The sequence below is a fragment of the Papio anubis genome, chromosome 2 (genome assembly GCF_008728515.1).
Source record: "Papio anubis isolate 15944 chromosome 2, Panubis1.0, whole genome shotgun sequence".
Classification (NCBI taxonomy): domain Eukaryota; kingdom Metazoa; phylum Chordata; class Mammalia; order Primates; family Cercopithecidae; genus Papio; species Papio anubis.
Window position 1 is genome coordinate 102267440 of NC_044977.1, and position 20013 is coordinate 102287452.

Below are 20013 nucleotides of genomic sequence, written 5' to 3' on the forward strand. Positions count from 1 at the left end.
CAAGGATCTAGAATAAGAAATACGATTTGACCCAGCAATCCCATTACTGGGTATATACCCAAAGGAATATAAATCATTCTACTGTAAAGACACATGCATGCGTATGTTTATTGCCACACTATTTACAATAGAAAAGTCATGGAACCAACCCAAATGGCCATCAATGATATTGGATAAAGAAAATGTGGTACATATACACCATGGAATACTATGTGGCCATAAAAAGGAATAAGATCATGTCCTTTGCAGGGACATGGATGAAGCTGGAAGCCATCATCCTCAGCAAACTAACACAGGAACAGAAAACCAAATACCACATGTTCTGACTCATAAGTGGGAGTCAAACAATGAGAACATATGGACACAGGGAGGGGAACAACACACACTAGGGCTTATGGTGGGGTGGCGGGGGAGGGGAGGGGAGAGAACATAAAGGACAGATCAATAGATGCAGCAAACCACCGTGGCACACCTGTACCTATGTAACAAACCTGCACATTCCGCACATGTATCCTGGAACTTAAAGTAAAATAAATTTTAAAAAATTAAAAACATTTTTTAAAAGAAGTCTTCAGCTGAGCTATTGGTAGCCAAGCATTTACAGTTGCACCTTACCATTCTCCACACCAGCCTGTCTTGATGCCCACAATCCACTCTTGTGAGAAGGAGCTGGGTGACACAGGAGTCACCTAAGACAAGAGGAGAGGAAAGTTCCACCCATTGGATGTCTGTGTTTAAAACTAGATCCAAGAGCCAGGCTCAAAACAATCTAAGTGCAGGAATGTCATGTCTCAGCCTGTACAAATTGCAGAAACAAAAATATATAGAGGTTGCCTGGGAGGGAGACCAGTGGAACTTTATGACCTTCAGGGTGGAGTACTCATAGGCTACATCCAGAGCAGAGCAGGCGAGCTGCTCCTCCAATGAGCACAAGATGCTCCTATAAGGCTGGTGGCAGTCAGACAGGTTATGTTCAATCGAAGGAGTCAAGTAACCTTCATCCAGTGAGTCTTCTGAAACATCCCGCTCTTCTACCTCCAGGAACTGCCTGCTGAGCCTGGAGGGTGGAGAAGATTGAAGATAAACACCAGAGGGAACCAAAACCACAGTGCCCAGCTGACTAAAGGGAGGCCTCCAGGAAAGGCCAGAGAAAGGAAAGGGCAGGCCCCTCAGAGAAACAGAAAAATCCTTCCCCATATGGGGCAGAAGAGAGAGAGCAGCAGAGGCTTGGTGCAGTGGGCAAACAATGAGCTGAGGACGAACGAGATGGAATGATCCCTGTACGAAATGGCCATGACACACAGTGCACACGGAGGGACATCAAGGTGCATTCAGCACTTTTGCATAAATTGTGTTGAAAGCAGCATGCAGTGGCAACATGAACACGGGCCCTTGAGTCTTCCTAGAATCTTAGCGATATTGTATCTTCACCATCTCTTTTTCTCAATATCGTAGCATGATATGAAGTTTTTCATTCACTTTCATGCTATCATACACTTGCATACATGGTAACACCAAGACACAGCCATCAGATATGCATCTCCAATTCACATTAAGCAATAAGAATAGAAAAGGGGACTGCAGAAAACACCTGTGATAGATCAGTTCAACTGAGTCAACTGAAGACAGGTTAGTACAATTGAGAGGAATCAATAAGAGGGGATAATATAAATACAGTATACAATGAAAACAGGCAATGCTAATAACATAAATATTTCATGATTGGCTGAATAGATGGAACAAACATTCAGCATGTTCTGTTTTTTCCTGCATCTGGAATCTCCAGATGTCCACACTGAATTAACTGTCTTCAATTCCTTAGAGTTACCTGGGGCATGATGGGTCTTGGACCTCCTCTTTGTTATGTTTAAGTTCTGTAAATAATTTCAGACAGGGAGAGACAAATTAAGCAGATTCTCCTACACCCATGAATAATCCACCATCCAATCCTAACACAGAGCCATCAGTCTCAGTGTGAGAAGAGGACACTGTGAGAGAAATGTTTCGGGAGGCCTGAGGTCCTGTCAGGATAGAAATGTCTTGGGTTTCCCTGAGCCTAGGGGTGAAATCTCCCTATTCTTGTAGACCATTATCTCAATATGATCTGTCCTGAGACTGTGCAAACAGGTAAGCAATATTTTTTCATACCAACTCAAAGCAAATACCCCCAGATGTTTTCTAGAAAGGAAACTGCAATATTTAGCCTTCTCTCATCAAATACCCAGATTGTTCACAGCTTAGAGCATTTTAAACACTGAAATTGGAAGGGAGGAGGGAATCTACAGACCCTTGAATCAAAATTAATCTCTGAAGCTACACGGTAACATTGGCTATTTGGGCATCTAGGAGTGACAGTGCTCAGTCTTGCTTCCAGAAACATGCCAGCAAGGCAATGGCCCGCTTAGCTACAACAAGCCAACATCAAAGACAGAGAATGGGCCTGGGTTCAATGAAACCTTGGTGCCATCTTCCACAGAAAGGTAGACAAAGATGCCACTGACCTTGGGTAGTCACAGAACTTCAAGGGACATGGTTGGGAAAAGAAATTTATAAGGAACACAATAATAGCTGGCAAGATAAATGTTATTCAGATTAAGACATCTCACAGACACCTCTTGGATATATGCTGCACAGGTTGGTGTGAATTTGTCACATCTGTCTTGGGTACAATATCCTGACAGTGGGCCCAAGATGACACAGGCATGGCCCGAGACAAGGAATAGAGCAGAGCTCACTGACCCAACCCATGTCAGTGTTTCAAATTCAACTCTAGAATCTGATTCAAAACAACTGGTGTCTATGATTCCTGGGCACATTGATGACTCTCTAAGCCCACGCTGGGGCTCAGGGTGCAAGGATTATGAGGTCTACCTGAGACATCATTTGGATGTTTATCACATTCACAGTGGAGCACTCCTCCCTCATCAGGAGCCAAGCGGACTTGCTGGTCCTCACATGAGTACAAGGTGTTTCTGTAAGACAGATGGGAGCCAGACAGGTCAGCAGGAATCAAAGGAGTCAAACAACATCCATCCCATAACTTTCAGGGGACTTCCTGCTCTGCCACCTGTGGCATCTCCCTGCTGAGACTCGTGGGGTAGGTTAGACTGAAGGTCTGAGGTTAATTCAAGGGGGCCAGGGACCATAGACTCCTAGTTGGATTTGATGGAAGGCATAAGGCAACGGTTGCAGAAAGCAAAGGGGCTGACCCAATAAAAGGTACAAATTATTCTCTTCATGGTGGGACAGAGTGTGGCTGCCATCAGATGTTGAGAGAGAGAGAAAGATAGAGAGAGACAGAGATAGCATGTGTTCGGTGAATTGCCCAGATTAGAAACTCATGGGAAAAGAGAAACAAAATTCTCATATTTTGACATAATGTGGAGTTGTTTTGTTTTTTTTCAAGTTTCTTCTCTTGTGTTCAAATACTTGCCAACATGCTGACACCAAACAGTTATCTCACCCTGGATTTAACCACATGGAAGAGGACAGGTGATATCAGGAAATCCATGAGTTTGGTGAGTTCACTTGGGTCAACTGATTGTAGATTACTATGCTTGAGAGAGATTAAGCAATTGAAACCAGGCTGAGGCAGGAGGATCACTTGAGCCAGGGAGGTCGAAGCTGCAGTGAGCCATGATTGCACCACTGCACTCTACCTGGATGACTGAGTGAGACTCTGTCAAAAAAAAAAAAAAAGAAGAAAGAAAGAAAGAGAGAAAGAGAGAAAGAGAGAAAGAGAGAAAGAAAGAAAGAAAGAAAGAAAGAAAGAAAGAAAGAAAGAAAGAAAGAAAGAAAGAAAGAAAGAGAAATCTATATGAGTACCACAGTAATAAAAAAAAAATTGTTCAAAAGAATAATTCGTACATGACCAAATGGATAAAATATTTCTATTCGGCCAGGTACGGTAGCTTACACCTGTAATCACAGCATTTTGAGCGGCCAAGGTGGGCATATCAGGAGGTCAGATCGAGATCATTTTGGCCAACATGATGAAACCCCATCTCTACTAAAAATATAAAAAATTAGCCAGGCGTAGTGGCAGGTGCCTGTAATCCTAGCTACTTGGGAGGCTGAGGCAAGAGAATCACTTGAACCTGGGAGGCGGAGGTTGCAGGGAGCTGAGATCACGCACTGCACTTCAGCCTGGGTGACAGAGCGAGACTCCATCTCAAAAAATAAAAAAAAATTTAAAAACTTCTATTCATCATTTCCTATTTTTCACTGGGTCTTCAGTCTCCAGATGTCACTATTGAACTAACACCCCACAAATCAGAGTTACCTGGGAGACACTGGCTGTTTCCTTTCCTCTTCTTCATTATCATTTTGATTTTCTGCAAATAAGCGGGTCACATTAAGCAAATTATACTCCACACATGACCAAATCAGTGTCCAATCATAGCACAAGGACATAAACATTCCCAGCATCAGAATATGGTATTCTCACAGAAAGTGTCTAGGATGCCCTAGGTTAAGTCTTAGGAGAAGTAGATGGGCCTGCTTTCCAGGTCCGTGGGGCCGAATCTTCCTCTTCTGGTACATCATAATTCCATATCCTCTGACCTAAGCCTGTTAAAGAGTTAAACAAAACTTTTTCCCCAAGATCTTAGAAACTGGCCTAATTTCTAGAAGTGTTGCTGTGATACTGTCTTGTCTCATCAGATGTCATTGTTGTTGAATATTTAGAGGAGTTTACACACAAGACTGAACTGATGGATATATTCTAAAAACCCTGCATAAAAGAGATTCTGCGATGTTACACAGAAACACTGCCCTTGAGTAGAGTGGAGAACTCAGGGCCCAGCCTTGCTTTATGGAAACTTATAAGCAAGGTAAAGATAGAAGTGTTTATGTCCTGGTTTCGAGGTAACTGCTAAGCTAACATAAGCCCACTTAAAGGAGATAGAGACTGGGCCTGAGAGCAGTGAACCCAGGGTAACAACGTCTCCAAATCTATAGGAAAGGCTGCCAATGGCCTTGAATAGGTATAGAAACTCCATGGACATTGTTCAGGGTCACAAATTACATCACTGCAGGGGACAAGAGGCATTGGATCCAAGATACGAGGTCTGACAGGTGCCTCCTATATACCTCCTGTACACAGGTGGGTATGAGTTTATCACACCTGCGTGGGACCCAATAACCTGATACTGGGGCCAGGGAGACTAAAGTATGGCACGGGCTGAGGAGGAGAGGGAAGCCCCCTGACCCACCTGATATTTGTGTTTAATATTTAATCCTACTTCCTGATTCAAACCAATATGTATCTATAGGCCCTGTCCTCAGAGTTGAACTTTCTCAGCCTAGGCAGAGGTACAAAGGACGAAGAATATAGAGGCTACCTGGGAGAATGTTTAGCACTTCCTCTTCCCCTTTGTAATGTGAAGATTCACTGCCTACATCCAGAGCAGAGTCGACTTTCTCTTCCCTCTGAGGCAGGGGGGAGTCAGAAGGGTCACGGCAAATTGAACAAATGGCAGAATATTCCTCCAGTGAATTCTGAGGGACTTCCTTTTCTTCAGCTTCCTGTACCTCCCTGATGAGCCAGGTGGGATAGAGATGACAGAGGTGACAGAAGATTAAACCAAGAGGGATTGGACCCCAGGGAGTTTTAGAGAGTTTTGACAGGAGGCATAAGAGAGTGGTCCTGGCTGGGCATGGTGGCTCACGCCTGTAATCCCAGCACTTTGGGAGGCCGAGGCAGGCAGATCATGAGGTCAGGAGATCGAGACCATCCTGGCTAACATGGTGAAACCCCGTCTCTACTAAAAATATGAAAAATTAGCCGGGTGTAGTGGCAAGTGCCTGTCGTCCCAGCTACTCGGAAGGCTGAGGCAGGAGAATGGCATGAACCCGGGAGGCGGAGGTTGCAGTGAACCAAGATCACGCCACTGCACTCCAGCCTAGGCGACGGAGTGAGACTGCATCAAAAAAAAAAAAAGAGTAGTCCCAGAAAGCAGGGGTGGTTCCCTTTTAGAGGGAATAGGCAATCCTCCCTCTGTCTGCAGCAGAGTGTGGCTGCCATGGGGGCCAGAGAAGAAGAGAGCAGCTGGTGCTCTTTGCACTGAGCAGATAGGATCTGAGGAGGGAGGAGACTCAGCTATCCCTGTATGGTGCAGATGTGATATGCAGCACACACGGAGAACCCTAACAGCTGCTACACCATGTGGCTAAGTTGGGTTGAATTTAGCATACTCTTACCAAGGGAATACAGGTTGAGCCACTCCAAAGATGGTGTGCTTCTAGGTCTTCTTCTTCTAATATTCTAATATTGTGAAATGAAAAGTGAGTACTTTTGGTCTAGGTACTTTTCTTCGTGTGCAACTTTGCTAGTTACTTCCTAAATCCTCTCCTTGTTAACTCTTTGCTATTTATCTTACCTAACAAGAACCTAAATGACAACTGCATAGGAAGCAAATAAACATCTTCTTCTAGTTTTCTTTTTCTTTTTTTTTTTTGAGACGGAGTCCCGCTCTGTTGCCCAGGCTGGAGTGCAGCGGGATCTCGACTCACTGCAAGCTCCGCCTCCCAGGTTCACGCCATTCTCCTGCCTCAGCCTACCGAGTAGCTGGGACTACAGGCACCCGCCACCATGCCCGACTAATTTTTTGTATTTTTAGTAGAGACGGGGTTTCACCATGTTAGCTAGGATGGTCTCGATCTCCTGACCTCATGATCCACCCGCCTCGGCCTCCTAAAGTGCTGGGATTACAGGCGTAGGCCATGGCACCTGACCTTTCTTCTAGTTTTCATTGCAGAAGAGAACAGTTCTAGTCAGTGTGTGCAGGAAATCCCTAAGGCTGGTAAGTTCACCTCAGGTCATGCTTACAGGTACCACAAAGAAAACAGACAACCATGTTAAGGGGGCTATTTTATTATTGAATGAGTGCGCTAAATTACTACAATCTGCAGTTTTGTTCATCCTTGCATCTGGAATCCATGACTACTTTCACCTCCCTTGTGTTCTTTCTGAGGCCTTTTCCATATTTTACCTATCCATTACCAGCTCCTGATTGTTCATTGTTACCTGGGGGCAAGTGGTTCTCCGACTTTTTCAACCTTCTCATCTTTGACATTTTCATCCTCAACTTTATCATTTTCTGAAAACTAATGCAGTAGTGTCCATTTGGATATTTCCCACTTCACCCACTGCAAACACAGTGAGCCATATGACCACAGAGACATGAACATCTATGTACAAGTCAGTGTTGCACTGAAAGCTCTCATGTTTTGTCTTTACCTCTCATGTTTTCTGCCCTGGTGTGGTTTCCTGATCCATCAGACAATGTGTTTCTGATCTGGAGAGTCACCATCATGACATGGGCCAAAATTAAAAATACCTTTTCCCACCGTATCACTGGAGGCTTAGCCCAGCTTCTTTCTGGACTTTGGCAGCTGTCTCCCCCATCTGGACACAAATCTGATTCCCAGGAACAGTCTCTTTTGTCCCCTCACAGCTCTCACTAAAACCTGTTTCTTTCTTTTAGGAGAGGACAACCAACCCTGTCCCCCACCCTTCCATTCGTTAGGAAACTTCACAGACCCTCCAAGTGGCTTCTGCTGTGTTGTCCCAGGAAATTCTCTCTGCCAAGAGTGTTCCAGTCTTAACAACTTTCCTAACACCACATGCTACTACATCAACTATCTTATCTAACATCACACAGTGAGGAACTTTGTCTTATTTTGAAATACACTCATGTGTGTTCCCACATTTGAATGCTAGATCTACCATGCAAGAGATAATTTGTCCCCATTTCCAGTTAGACACAGACATCCAGGAAGGATAAATTGCTGGCCCACAGTTGCTAAGACAGTGCTGAGAATAGAGTCTGGGAACTTCCATTCTCAGTCCAGGGCTCTCTTCACTCTTCACAAGCTGCCTCCTGTCACATCCTCCTTCCTGTCCTTTAAAACTTGATGGATGCTGCCTCTTGGTCCAAAGACCAGTTCCATCAAGGAGGAAGTAGGCTTTTGCCATACTGTGACCTCCAACCCCTGACTTTCCCATCTCTCTTCCTACACAAGAAGTCCTGGTCATGTCATGGCACTAACATTTAGTGGAAAGAAAGACCACTAATAAAATTGTCATTGTGCAGGTGTGGAGGTCTGGAGTCTTCTCATAAGCCTAGGACTCTGCGTCATCAGGGCCCATGACTACCTGACCTGGGCTGAGCTTGCGGACAAGGCACTCTGCCAGCCTGCGCCCCTCAGCCAGCTGCTCTCGGAGGTCCTGCCCCTGGTGGTTGTCAGGGTCATCATCAGTGAGAAGGGCCTTGAGATGCTGACTGAGTAAGAGGGAGGCCTCTCTCCCTTCCCGTAACTTCTTCCTCAGCTGGGTCAGCTCTAGTGCCTGAGAGTGAACTAGGGCTTTGTATCGCCTAAGGTGGGATAGTAGAGAAAATATAAGAGTGGAGAGGGATCAGTGATCAGTTCAAAGAATTGCAACAGAGATTTTTTTGAGAATATCCTCAAAGAGTCCTCCAAGCAGAATTTTAGCACATGTTGGTGAAATGCCTCTGGCAAAGAGGAAAAAAAATTTTAATAAAAGGCTTCCTCTGTATTAGAGTGCTCCTATAGGATTCCTCAGCATTCCATTCGTCCTTTTCCTCTGTAAATAAAACTAGCTGTCTTCCCAAATTTGTTTCAGAAAGATGCCCCTTTAGTTTCTCGTTTTGGTTGCGGACATTTCCATGTAAAAATGCACATAGTACATTATGCAGTGACTGGACACAAAGCCACACAGAGAAATGTGGCCAGGTACAGCTGAGGTTATTCAGAGAGATGAAAGAATGCAAGAATGACAGGGTCAAGAAGAAAAGATTCTTTGAATGAAATAATGTGAAGCCAGTAAGTCAGGAGGTGATTCTAGGGATAAAGAAAACATGGTATTTATTTACAATGGAGTACTATATAGCCATAAAAAAGAATGTTATTTTTTCATTTGCTGCAGCATAGATGGAACTAGAGGTCATTATGTGAAGTAAAATTAGCTAGTTACAGAAAGACAAACATCGCATGTTCTCACTTATTTGTGGGATCTCAAAATCAAAACAATTGAACTCATGGTGATAGAGAGTAGAAGAATAGTTACCAGGGGTGGGGAAGGGTAGTGGGGTTGAGAGTATGAGGATGGTTAATGGATACAAAAAAAATAGAATGAGTAAGACCTAGTATTTGATAGCACAGCAGTGTGGCTATAGCTAATAATTTAATTGTACATTTAAAAATAATTAAAGGAGTATAATTGGATTCTTTGTAACATAAATAACAAATGCTTGAAGGGATAGATTCCTAATTTTACATGATGTTATTATAACCCATTGCATCTCATGCACCCCACAAATATTAAAATAAAACATTTAAAAAGAGAAAATGTAGTGGTGATTACACAATGTTTTGAATGTACTAAATGCTTCTGAGTTGTTCACTTTCCTTTGGTTAATTTTGTGTTATGTAAGTTTTGCCTTGATAATGACTTGTTTCGAGTCACAATTGTAGCCCGTAATTTACTAGTATTGTTGTTCTCTAATTGTTGTATACATGTTTGCACGACATGTGCCTGCTATGTAAATTCCTGCCCTTCTCCTGGCCCGGATTAGCTCTTATTTGTCCAGCTGAGCTGCCCCCATCAGAGATTCACACACCTTCCACCTGCCTGCCCCACCACACAGAGCCTCCCTCACCTGAGCTCCTCAGCTTGTGTCGACTTCTTTGCCAGCTTCTCCTCCTTGAACTGCATCTTCTCCCCCAGCACAGATTCTGTGATGCCTTTGTGCTCCTCACACTCTGAGAAGACACACTTGTCTCGGTGGGAGGTTGGACATGTCACTGCATACAGGCGAGAAGTCAGGATCCACTCCAGGGACACAAGGATCCCCGGTACCAGGCTCTCGGCAGCACTTGATGCTGTCACTTACAGGTACCACAGTGTCTGGCAGGAGCAGCCTCCTCTTTAGGTTTCTTTAAAGCAGATGCTCTGTGCTACCATCGCTTCTCCTAGTGCAGCCAGCAAGAGCTTTGCCTTTTGGGCCTCAACAGAAGTGCCACATCTTTACCAACCTTCCAAATACAAGGCAGCTGATACGCCCCAATTTACGGATGAGGAAAGAGAAACTCAAAAGCACATAAAACAACTAGAAAATATGACTCAACTGGAATGAGGCAGAGTCAGAATTCACATCCACTAAGGTGTGACTCTGAATCCCGGGCCACTTTGCCAAGCCTTGCAGCCTCTCCTGTAAAACACTGAGCTGGAACATAAAGCAGTGATCTACTGTACCCTCGGGAAGGCCTCTAGAACTATGGGACTGATAGTTCTCTCGTATTGGGAATTTAAAGCACAAATATTGCCAAGATTTTAAAAAAAATCATATCTGAATACAATTAAGTGCAATGTGAGGCCTGAGACCATAAGTCCCTGAAGGAAGTACGCCCAAATGCTAACAAAATATCTGCTAAATTAGGAATAGTAGAATGAAGAAGTAATAAATAGGTTTTGCTCTGTACCAAGAACTGTTCTAGAGGATTTGAAAGAACAAGGTCCTGTACTTTATTGCAGCAATTTACAGAGGTAGGAATTATTATAGGACCCTATTAACAGATCAGGAGACTGAGGCAAAGAGAAGATAAACAACTTGGACTGGAGCCCAGGAGACTAGCCCAGGGTCCCTCCTCTCCACACTGCACTGCTACCTCAGCAGAGTCTTGAGCGCTCTCTTTCTTCCTCGTTAGGAATAAGAGCCTCTGCTCTGGGAAGCAGGACTTCCCTCTCAGCAGGGTCGTCCCTGCTCCTGATGCTGTCACTTACGGATACCACAGGTTCTATTCAGAGCAGACTCCTCGTTAAGGTCCTGGAAAGTAGGGACTATGAACTATCAGCATCTTTCTCCCAGTGTGGACACCACAAGGCTTTGCCTAATGGGCCTCAACAGATGCTTAAATTAAATTCTGCAAGATTTTATATGGTACAGAAAGGATCCTGGTAAAAAATGGTTCAGCTTGTTGCTGAGAAAATCAGGCAATTTTATGCTTGCATCAGGCATCAATAACTGAGATTTTAACTCTAATCCCACCCTACACCCCACTTCAAATATAGAAAAGTTGCTAAACACTTTGTGTCCAGTTTTTCGATTCTCAGGAAAATGTGGTTTTATAAAATACCCACTTCTACCTTTCTGGGAGTAGGGGAAGGATGAAGTTTATTTTGATGAAGAGAAGAGAGGAATCGGGTCTAAAGAGTATTTAGTTGCTCAGAGAGAAGACAGTGATCATTCATCACTTTGGTGATAGTGAACCTATGGAACTTACTGTATTTCTGTAACTGGTTGGCCAGACAGTAAGCACAGCTTCAGAGACAAGAAATTTCTCTTTGAGGTCTTGGAACTGCTGTTCGCTCATTTTCATCTGTGAGCGCAATTCCTGGTTGATTTCTAGGATGTTCATTTCTGCTCTCTCATTGTACAAAGGACTGACAGATTCTGCTATGCTGATGTTTGTGGCAGAAGAGGTAGAGCCAGGAACCAGGAGAAGAAACCCAAACACAAGATGGGTTAAAAACTAGTGAAATCATGAGGTCAGGAGTTCAAGACCAGCCTGACCAATATGGTGAAACCCCATCTCTACTAAAAATACAAAAATTAGCCAGGCATGGTGGTGCATGCCTGTAATCCCAGCTACTTGGGAGGGTGAGGCAGGAGAATCGCTTGAACCCGGAAGGCAGAGGTTGCAGTAAGCCAGGATCATGCCACCGGACTCCAGCCTGGGTGACAGAGCAAGACTCTGTCTCAAAAATAACAACAACAACAAAAAAAACACTCTACTGAAATCAAACAGGTTTAGTCAGGACTGAGATTAACTGTCCTGAAATAACTGAAATTCTTAACTTACTGTTCAGGAAAACTTGATCAACACCCAACACCTCAAAGTCCTTAACTGCCAAAAACAAAGTTTAAGGTGCCAGAGCTTGGAGCAGAAGGCACTGCCTGTAGCTCAGACTCTGAAGGGAGTGAGGGAAGTAGTGTCCAGTGGGTCAGGTAATGGTCTGCCGTCACTGTAAGAGAATTAGAAGGTGGCGATGTCATGGAATCTTGGAGCCCCTGCCTTCCACCTGCCTAGGCCATGCTGAAACACAGGCCTCCTGATCTCCCCTGAGGGTCACCACCGATGGGGACACCTCCCTAAGCTGTCATTCTGGGTATCTGTGTACCCTTGTGACAATACCACAGACCTATCTCTTTCCCAATAAATCTAAGCATATTTCTCATTGTTCATCCCTTATGTGTATAAAATCATCAAGGCAGAAGTAATTTCTCAACAGGTTTTATTCTCAATGGTTATGCTGAAGTCACCCACCTTCTCTTTAAGTAAAAAACAGATCTGAAGGCTTTTCTGCAAGTGAAAGATGTGGAACTTTTAGACTGCCATGATGTGCTTTTCTGAGTCTTCTGCAGTTTTCTCTGTATCCTCTAAAATATGTAGGACCAAAAGCAGAATATAATACTGCATGAGTGAATAATTCATTTTCGAAATGTTTTCTATCTCAATATTCTTCTTGTGGCATCCCATTGTTACATTGGTTTCTATTACGGGGTAGCATGTTGGCTTTTCATTACGCTTAAGACCACATTGATATCCCTACTGCTGAAGCTCTTCCCCTCTCTATGGGTTGGTTTGTTTTTTAATGTCTCTAAACACTCCATTTCATACTTGTCAGTTATGGATGTCATTCTAGTACCACAAGAGCTCTTTTCAAGTGATCAAAATCATTTCCACATATCTCCTGAAAACATGCAGAGACCACCTATCTTGGGAAATCTTGTAAACCTGAGGCTATTTTGTTGTTTTCATTTCAGTCCCCCATATATTAAACAGAACAGGCCCACGAGTGGTTTTTATGGAATATTGCTTGTTAGATGTTTTTATAAGTTGGCCTGACACCATTGACTTGTGGTTGTCTTCCACTAAAAGAACATGGTGAGATCAAGGTCATGGTCGGGGGTGGGGCTGCTGATCTGCAGGGTCCATTTGCAGTAGAAGGTGAGGTTGAGTTAATAGGGACAAGCAGGGGACAGTGATCCTCTGAAACCGCCTCAGTTTCCCAGTTTCAGTCCCCACCCAGGTTTTGTGAGCCTGAGACTTGGGAGATGGCCATCTTCAGTGGCCCACAGCCTGGGCCAGTGGGTGAGGAACATGCATCCCTCCCATACATTTGTCCTGGTAGGGCTTACCCCCAACACCTGGCAGTGGCAGCCCACACTTATTCTATTATGCACCACCCCCACCACAGCTGCAAGAACCTCCACCCAGCTGGCAACCAAGCCCCAGTGGCAACTTGTGCCTAGTTCACATCCCAGTCTCCATTCCAGTGGTACTTCCTTCCTGGCACCAGCAGCTGTAGCCCATGCCTCACTTCTTAGTCCTGGCCATAGGACCATTCTCAGCTCGTTCTGCAGTCCCAACCATGATAGCCCAAATTTCCATAATGCTTCTGTCCTGATGCCACTGGGCCCCAGGACAGCATGCAGTTGCCCAAAGTCTGTGTTTGAAAATGGCACCTTGCTGTAGCTGATTAGTTTTCAGGAAGGGCGTGGGACCCAGTTCGAGCTCTCTCCCTGGGGCAGTTCTGTCCCATGGTCTCACAGCAGCTACCTATGTTAGTTTCAGGGGTTGGCAGGGTTGAGGGTTGTCCTGTGGCTAGGATTGCAAGATTCCACAGAGGAGATGTGGGTTGCTCCATCTCTCACTTACCTATGTTGGGAAGTCACTCCTGGCTCCCAGCTGATCCTGACCAGCGGGCTGTGTCTCTCCTTTCTCCTTCTCCACATTTGGTGTTTCCTGTCACTTCTCTGTTGAATTCCAGCAAATACTCTTGGGTAATGTATTTGAAGTGTCACTGTCTATACACTATTTTGTTCTTCTAAGTGGGAGAGGCAGGAATGAAATGCTTCTAGTCATCTTGAAGCCTTTAGTCAAGGATTTTTAAATTTATTGTTTTCTAGGTATCACAGTAATTTTAGAGCTACAGTAGTAATAATAAACTTAAGATTCAGAATACATGCCAGCTCATCATCAATCCTCTAGCTGACGATTTTTAAAAAGCCATTGGCCAGGTGAGGTGGCTCACACCTGTAATCCCAGCACTTCGGGAGGCCGAGGTGGGCAGATCACGAGGTCAGGAGTTCGAAACCAGTCTGACCAACACGGTGAAATCCCCTCTCTGCTAAAAATACAAAAATTAGCCAGGTATGGGGGCGTGCACCTGTAATCCCAGCTACTCAGGAAGCCGAGGCAGGAGAATCGCTTGAACCAGGAGGCGGAGGCTGCAGTAAGTGGAGATCACGCCATTGCACTCCAGCCTGGGCAACAGAATGAGACTCCATCTAAAAAAAAAAGAAAAAAGTCATTATAAATATGGACTTCTAGAGACATGCAATATCATTTTTTAAAAAGACTGAATGGATGGAACTGATGGCAGATTAGACATTAAAGAAAAATGAGATCCATGAAATTGAAAACATAGCAATAGGAAGTGGCCAAAATAAAATCCAGGGAGAAAACACTGGAAAAAAGTGAACAGAGACCCTCCCTATGATCTGTGGGAAAATATAAACTTGTCTAACATAGGTATAGCCAACATTCTGAGGAATGGAGAAAAAAAATTCTCTATAAAATGTTAGAAATTTAGAAATTTAGAAAAATTTAGAAATTTTAGATATTGTAGAAATAATGGCCAACATTTTTCCAACTTTGATGAAATTATAACCCCACAGATCCATAAAGCTCAGTAAGGTCTGAAACGCACATAATGATCAAATCACTGAATATCAATGATAAAAAGAAAATCATAAAAGCAGCCAGAGGAAAAAGACATATTAATTATGTGGGAAAGAAAAAGGATAAAATTAACGGAGGACAGAAGCTTATCAGAAATTATGCAAATTGAAACAAAATTGAACAGTGCTTTTAAATACTGAAAGAAAAAACAAAACTGTCAACGTAGAATTCTACATGCTAGAATTTGAAAAAGAAAATATCTTTCAAAAATGAAGGCAAAATAAAGACTTTTTGCAGACAAAGAAAAGCCAAAATAATTCAGTGCCAGCAGAACTTCACTACAAAAAAATGTTAAAAGAAGTCCTTCAGGCCAGGCGCGGTGGCTCACCCCTGTAATCCCAGCACTTCTAGAGGCCGAGGATCACCTGTCAGGAGTTTGAGATCAGCCTGGCCAACATGGCAAAACCCTGTCTCTACTAAAAATATAAAAATTAGCCAGACATGGTGGTGTGCGCCTGTAATTCCAGCTACTCGGGAGGCTGAGGCAGGAGGATCGTTTGAACTCAGGAGGCAGAAGTTGCAGTGAGCTGAGAACGTGCCACTGCACTCAAGCCTGGGCAACAGAGCAAGACTCCGTCTCACCTGACGACCCCGCCCAGACCTCAGATCTGATCACATAGGACAGTATGCACCTTAATATCCTGAAGAAGAGGCACAAAATGTTCAAGTGATGTTTAGAAACAACTTGGGAGGGTGCGTCAGTGAAATCATGCAGCCATCAGGACACAGGCTCCGGGACGTGGAGCATCATCCTCTCCTGGCTGAAAATGACAATGATGACTCTTCGTCATCCTCCTCTCAGGTTGACGTGGCAGACAGGGTCTGGTTCATCCATGACGACTGTGGCATGATCTGTGCTGATGTGACATGGCTTCCGGTCATCTATGCAGACTTTGTGGTGACTTTCATCATGTTGCTGGCTTCTAAAGCCTTCTGGTACTCTGTGGTCAATGGGGTCATCTTTAACTACTTGGCCACGTTTGCCCTGTTGTCCCACCTGAGAACCATGCTCACTGACCCCGGGGCAGTACCCAGAGGAAATGCTACAAAAGAATACATGGAGAGTTTGCAGCTGAAGCCCAGGGAAGTGATCTACAAGTGCCCCCAAGTGCTGCTGTATCAAACCAGAGCTCACCCACCACAGCAGTATTTGCAAAAGACATATTAGGAAAATGGATCATCACTGCCTGTGGGTGAACAATTGTGTAGGAGAAAAGAATCAAAGATGTTTTGAGCTCTTCACTATGTATATAGCTCTGTCTTCAGTCCATGCCCTGATTCTCTGTGGATTTCAGTTTATCACCTGCGTCTGAGGCAGTGGACTGAATGCAGTGATTTTTCACCTCCATTCACTGTAATCCTGTTGACCTTCCTGTGCCTGGAGGGTCTTCTGTTTTTCACTTTCACTGCAGTTATGTTTGGCACCCAAATCCACTCCATATGCAATGATGAGAGGGAGATCCAGTGATTGAAAAGCGAGAAGCCCACATGGGAGTGGAGGCTGCCCAGGAAGGGATGAAATCAGTCCTTAGGGACCCTGTTACTCCCCTGGATGAATTCCTTTGTCAGCTTCTGTTTTAGGTGACTGCCTAAAAAAGGCGGTCTGGAGTTCTCAGTGTGCAGCCTTGCTCATCAGGCTGGAACTTACTTGCTCACAGACTTCCACTTATTTATTTGGGGTCTGACGGGTATCGACAGCTCATCTGTGACCAACAGGACAACTGGAACCTACACAAACCAATTGCTTGCAGCAAGCAAAGTTTTATAAATATTTATAGTCACAGATGGCAGATTCTCCACACCAGAAGAGGCTCTCCTCAGTCTCCACCTGTACAACCATGGATAGGTGATAAAATAGGATCCTTGAGCCGGGCGCGGTGGCTCAAGCCTGTAATTCCAGCACTCTGGGAGGCTGAGGCGGGTGGATCACCTGAGGTCAGGAGTTTGAGACCACCCTGGCCAACATGCTGAAACCCCATCTCTACTAAAAATCAAAAAAAAAAAAAAAAAAAAAAAAAGCCGGGTGTGGTGGTGCACGCCTGTAGTCTCAGCTACTTGGGAAGCTGAGGCAGGAGAATTGCTTGAACCCAGGAGGTGGAGGTTGCAGTGAGCCAGAGATTGAGCCACTGTACAGCAGCCTGGGCAACAGAGTGAGACTCTGTCTCAAAATAAAAATGAAAAAAAACAGAATCCTTGGTGCAGAGCTTAAAATTATGCCAGAAAGCAAAGAGCTCCCCTCCTCGGGGACTTGCCTTAAACTGGCCTGGTTTGTACATTTTTTGCTGGATGCATCAAGAAGCAATCTGTGACAAATTCTGAGGCTCTTCCTTTAAGCCTGCTGTCCACGCTAAGAGAAGTTCGTGTCCCCCTCCTGGGAACTGTTTTGCCTTCTGTTCATCTGTTAACTGTTTTGTTTTTGTTTCTAATTACTCTCTACCCTATCCGAATTAGGGCTTCTACCACTGCTGATGAAAAACCACAAAGGGGCCTACTTGAGCCAACATCTTAGCTAAGTGAGTAAACCTGCAGGGGTTTGGTAGTGGACTCTGTCACTGCAGAAGCATGTACGCCTTTGGGAGAAGAATTGCGTCACAGCCAGAGGGACAAAGCATGGATCGTGGGTGATCCTGGAGAAACGAGTTTCCAGAGATTGTTTTGCATATTCATTTGCACATCATTGTCTGGGTTGGACATGGGTATTGGACTTCACTGAGGCTTTAAATATGTATATCCTGTTATCAATTTAAAAAATTATCCAAGTGGTTGAATCCTGTGAGACTTGGCAAGTGTGTGCAAATCAAGTACACGTGACTTTTCAACCTCTTATTTCAATGTAACTTTTTTTTTTTTTTCAAGAGGAGTCTCGCTCTGTCACCCAGGCTGGAGTGCAGTGTCACGATATCGGCTTACTGCAGGCTCCACCTCCCGGGTTCATGTCATTCTCCCGCCTCAGCCTCCCAAGTAGCTGGAACTACAGGCACCCACCACCATGCTCGGCTAATTTTGTTTTTGTATTTTTAGTAGAGACAAGGTTTCACTGTGTTAGTCAGGATGGTCTCGATCTGCTGACCTCGTGATCCACCCGCCTCAGGTCTCCCAAAGTGCTGAGATTACAGGCGTGAGCCCCGGTGCCTGGCCTCAATGTAACTTTTATATGAAATAAAGTAATTAATTGACAGTTTAGAAAAAAAGAAAAAAGTGTGGGCATAGTTTTTCTTTTGTTCACATTTGAGCCCCTCTGGGAACAGTATACTTTTCCATTTTGTCCCCCAAAAATCCGTATGTTGAAGCCCTAGCCCCCAGTGCCACTGCATTTGGAGATAGCACCTGTAAGGAGGGAATGAAGATTAAATGATGTCATAAGGGTGGGGCTCTAATCCAATCTGACTGATGTCCTTATAAGAATAGAGGGGGAGGGTCCATTTCAAGATGGCCAAATAGGAACAGCTCTGGTCTGCAGCTCCCAGCATGATCAATGCAGAAAATGGCTGATTTCTGCATTTCCAACTGAGGTACCTGGTTCATCTCATTGGGACTGGTTGGACAATGGGTTCAGCCCACAGAGGGTGAGTGGAAGCAGGGCAGGGCGTTGCCTCACCCCAGAAGTGCAAGGGGTTAAGGGATTTCCCTTTCCTAGCCAAGGGAAGCCATGACAGACTGTACCTGGAAAAACAGGACACTCCTACTCAAATACTGCACTTTTCTAATGGTCGTAGCAAACGGTACACCAGGAGATTATATCCCATACCTGGCTCAGTGGGTCCCATGCCCACAGAGACTTGCTTACTGCCACTGCTAGTGCAGTAGTCTGAGATCGACCTGTGAGGCAGCAGGCCAGCAGGGTGAAGGGGGGCATCCGCCATACCTGAGGCTTGAGTAGGTAAACAAATGGGCCGGGAAGCTTGAAATGGGTGGAGCCCACTGCAGAGCTGCAAGGCTTGCTGCCTTTGTAGACTCCACCTCTGAGGGCAGGGCACAGCTGAACAAAAGGCAGCAGAAACTTCCGCAGACTTACACGTCACTGTCTGACAGCTCTGAAGAGAGCAGTGGTTCTCCCAGCATGGTGTTTGAGCTCTGAGAATGGACAGACTGCCTCCTCAAGTGGGTCCCTAACCCACATGTAGCCTAACTGGAAGACACCTCCCAGTAGGGGCCAACTGACACCTCATACAGGTGGGTGCCCATCTGGATCAAAGCTTCCAGAGGAAGGATTAGGCAGCAACATTTGCTGTTCTGCAGCTTCCGCTGGTGATACCCAGGCAAACAGGGTGTGCAGTTGACTTCCAGCAAACTCCAACAGACCTGCAGCTGAGGGACCTGACTGTTAGAAGGAAAACTAACAAACAGAAAGGAATAGCATCAACATCAGCAAAAAGGACATCCACACCAAAACCCCACCTGTAGGTCACCAACATCAAAGACCAAAGGTAGATAAAACAACAAAGATGGAGAGAAACCAGAGCAGAAAAGCTAAAAATTCTAAAAACCAGAGGGTCTCTTCTCCTCCAAAGGATCACAGCTCCTTGCCAGCAATGGAACAAAGCTGGATGGAGAATAACTTTGATGAGTTGACAGAAGTAGGCTTCAGAAGGTTGGTAATAACAAACTTTTCCAAGCTAAAGGAGGATGTTCGAACCCATCACAAGGAAGCTAAAAACCTTTTAAAAAGATTAGACGAATGGTAGTGTAGAGAAGATCTTAAATGACCTGATGAAGCTGAAAACCGTGGCACGAGAACTATGTGACACATACATAAGCTTCAATAGCTGATTTGATCAAGTGGAAGAAAGTGTATCAGTGATTGAAGATCAAATTAATTAAATAAAATGAGAAGAGAAGTTTAGAGAAAAAAGAGTAAAAAGAAATGAACAGAGCCCCCAAGAAATATGGGACTATGTGAAAAGACCAAATCTACATTTGATTGGTGTACCTGAAAGTGATGGGGAAAATAAAACTGAGTTGGAAAACACTCTTCAGGATATTATCCAGGAAAACTTCCCCAACCTAGCAAGGCAGGCCAACATTCAAATTCAGGAAATACAGAGAACACCACGAAGATACTCCTTGAGAAGAGCAACCCCAAGACATGTAATTGTTAGATTCACCAAGGTTGAAATGAAGAAAAAAAATGTTAAGGGCAGCCAGAGAGGCAGGTCGGGTTACCCACAAAGGGAAGCCCAT

At 44.5% G+C, this 20013-nt stretch overlaps 1 protein-coding gene, 1 non-coding gene and 1 pseudogene across 2 annotated transcripts; 1 reads left to right on the plus strand and 2 right to left on the minus strand.

Annotated features, from left to right (window-relative positions):
* Window positions 1-494: 494 nt before the first annotated feature.
* On the minus strand, window positions 495-14162 carry LOC101009825 (neuroblastoma breakpoint family member 6-like). Its single transcript, XM_031663468.1, is given in 11 exon segments — window positions 495-1057; window positions 1829-1874; window positions 2872-2972; window positions 4283-4334; window positions 5343-5536; window positions 9684-9786; window positions 11308-11343; window positions 11346-11485; window positions 11887-12049; window positions 12352-12464; window positions 13747-14162. Coding segments are annotated over 8 exon segments (927 nt in total). The 5' UTR covers window positions 11443-11485; window positions 11887-12049; window positions 12352-12464; window positions 13747-14162; the 3' UTR covers window positions 495-759.
* Window positions 13995-14073, minus strand: LOC116274004. Its single transcript, XR_004182487.1, has one exon. It is a non-coding gene; the product is annotated as a small nucleolar RNA SNORD45 (small nucleolar RNA).
* A 1362-nt stretch (window positions 14163-15524) lies between the features above and the next one.
* LOC101010182 lies at window positions 15525-16351 on the plus strand (annotated as a pseudogene).
* Window positions 16352-20013: the final 3662 nt, after the last annotated feature.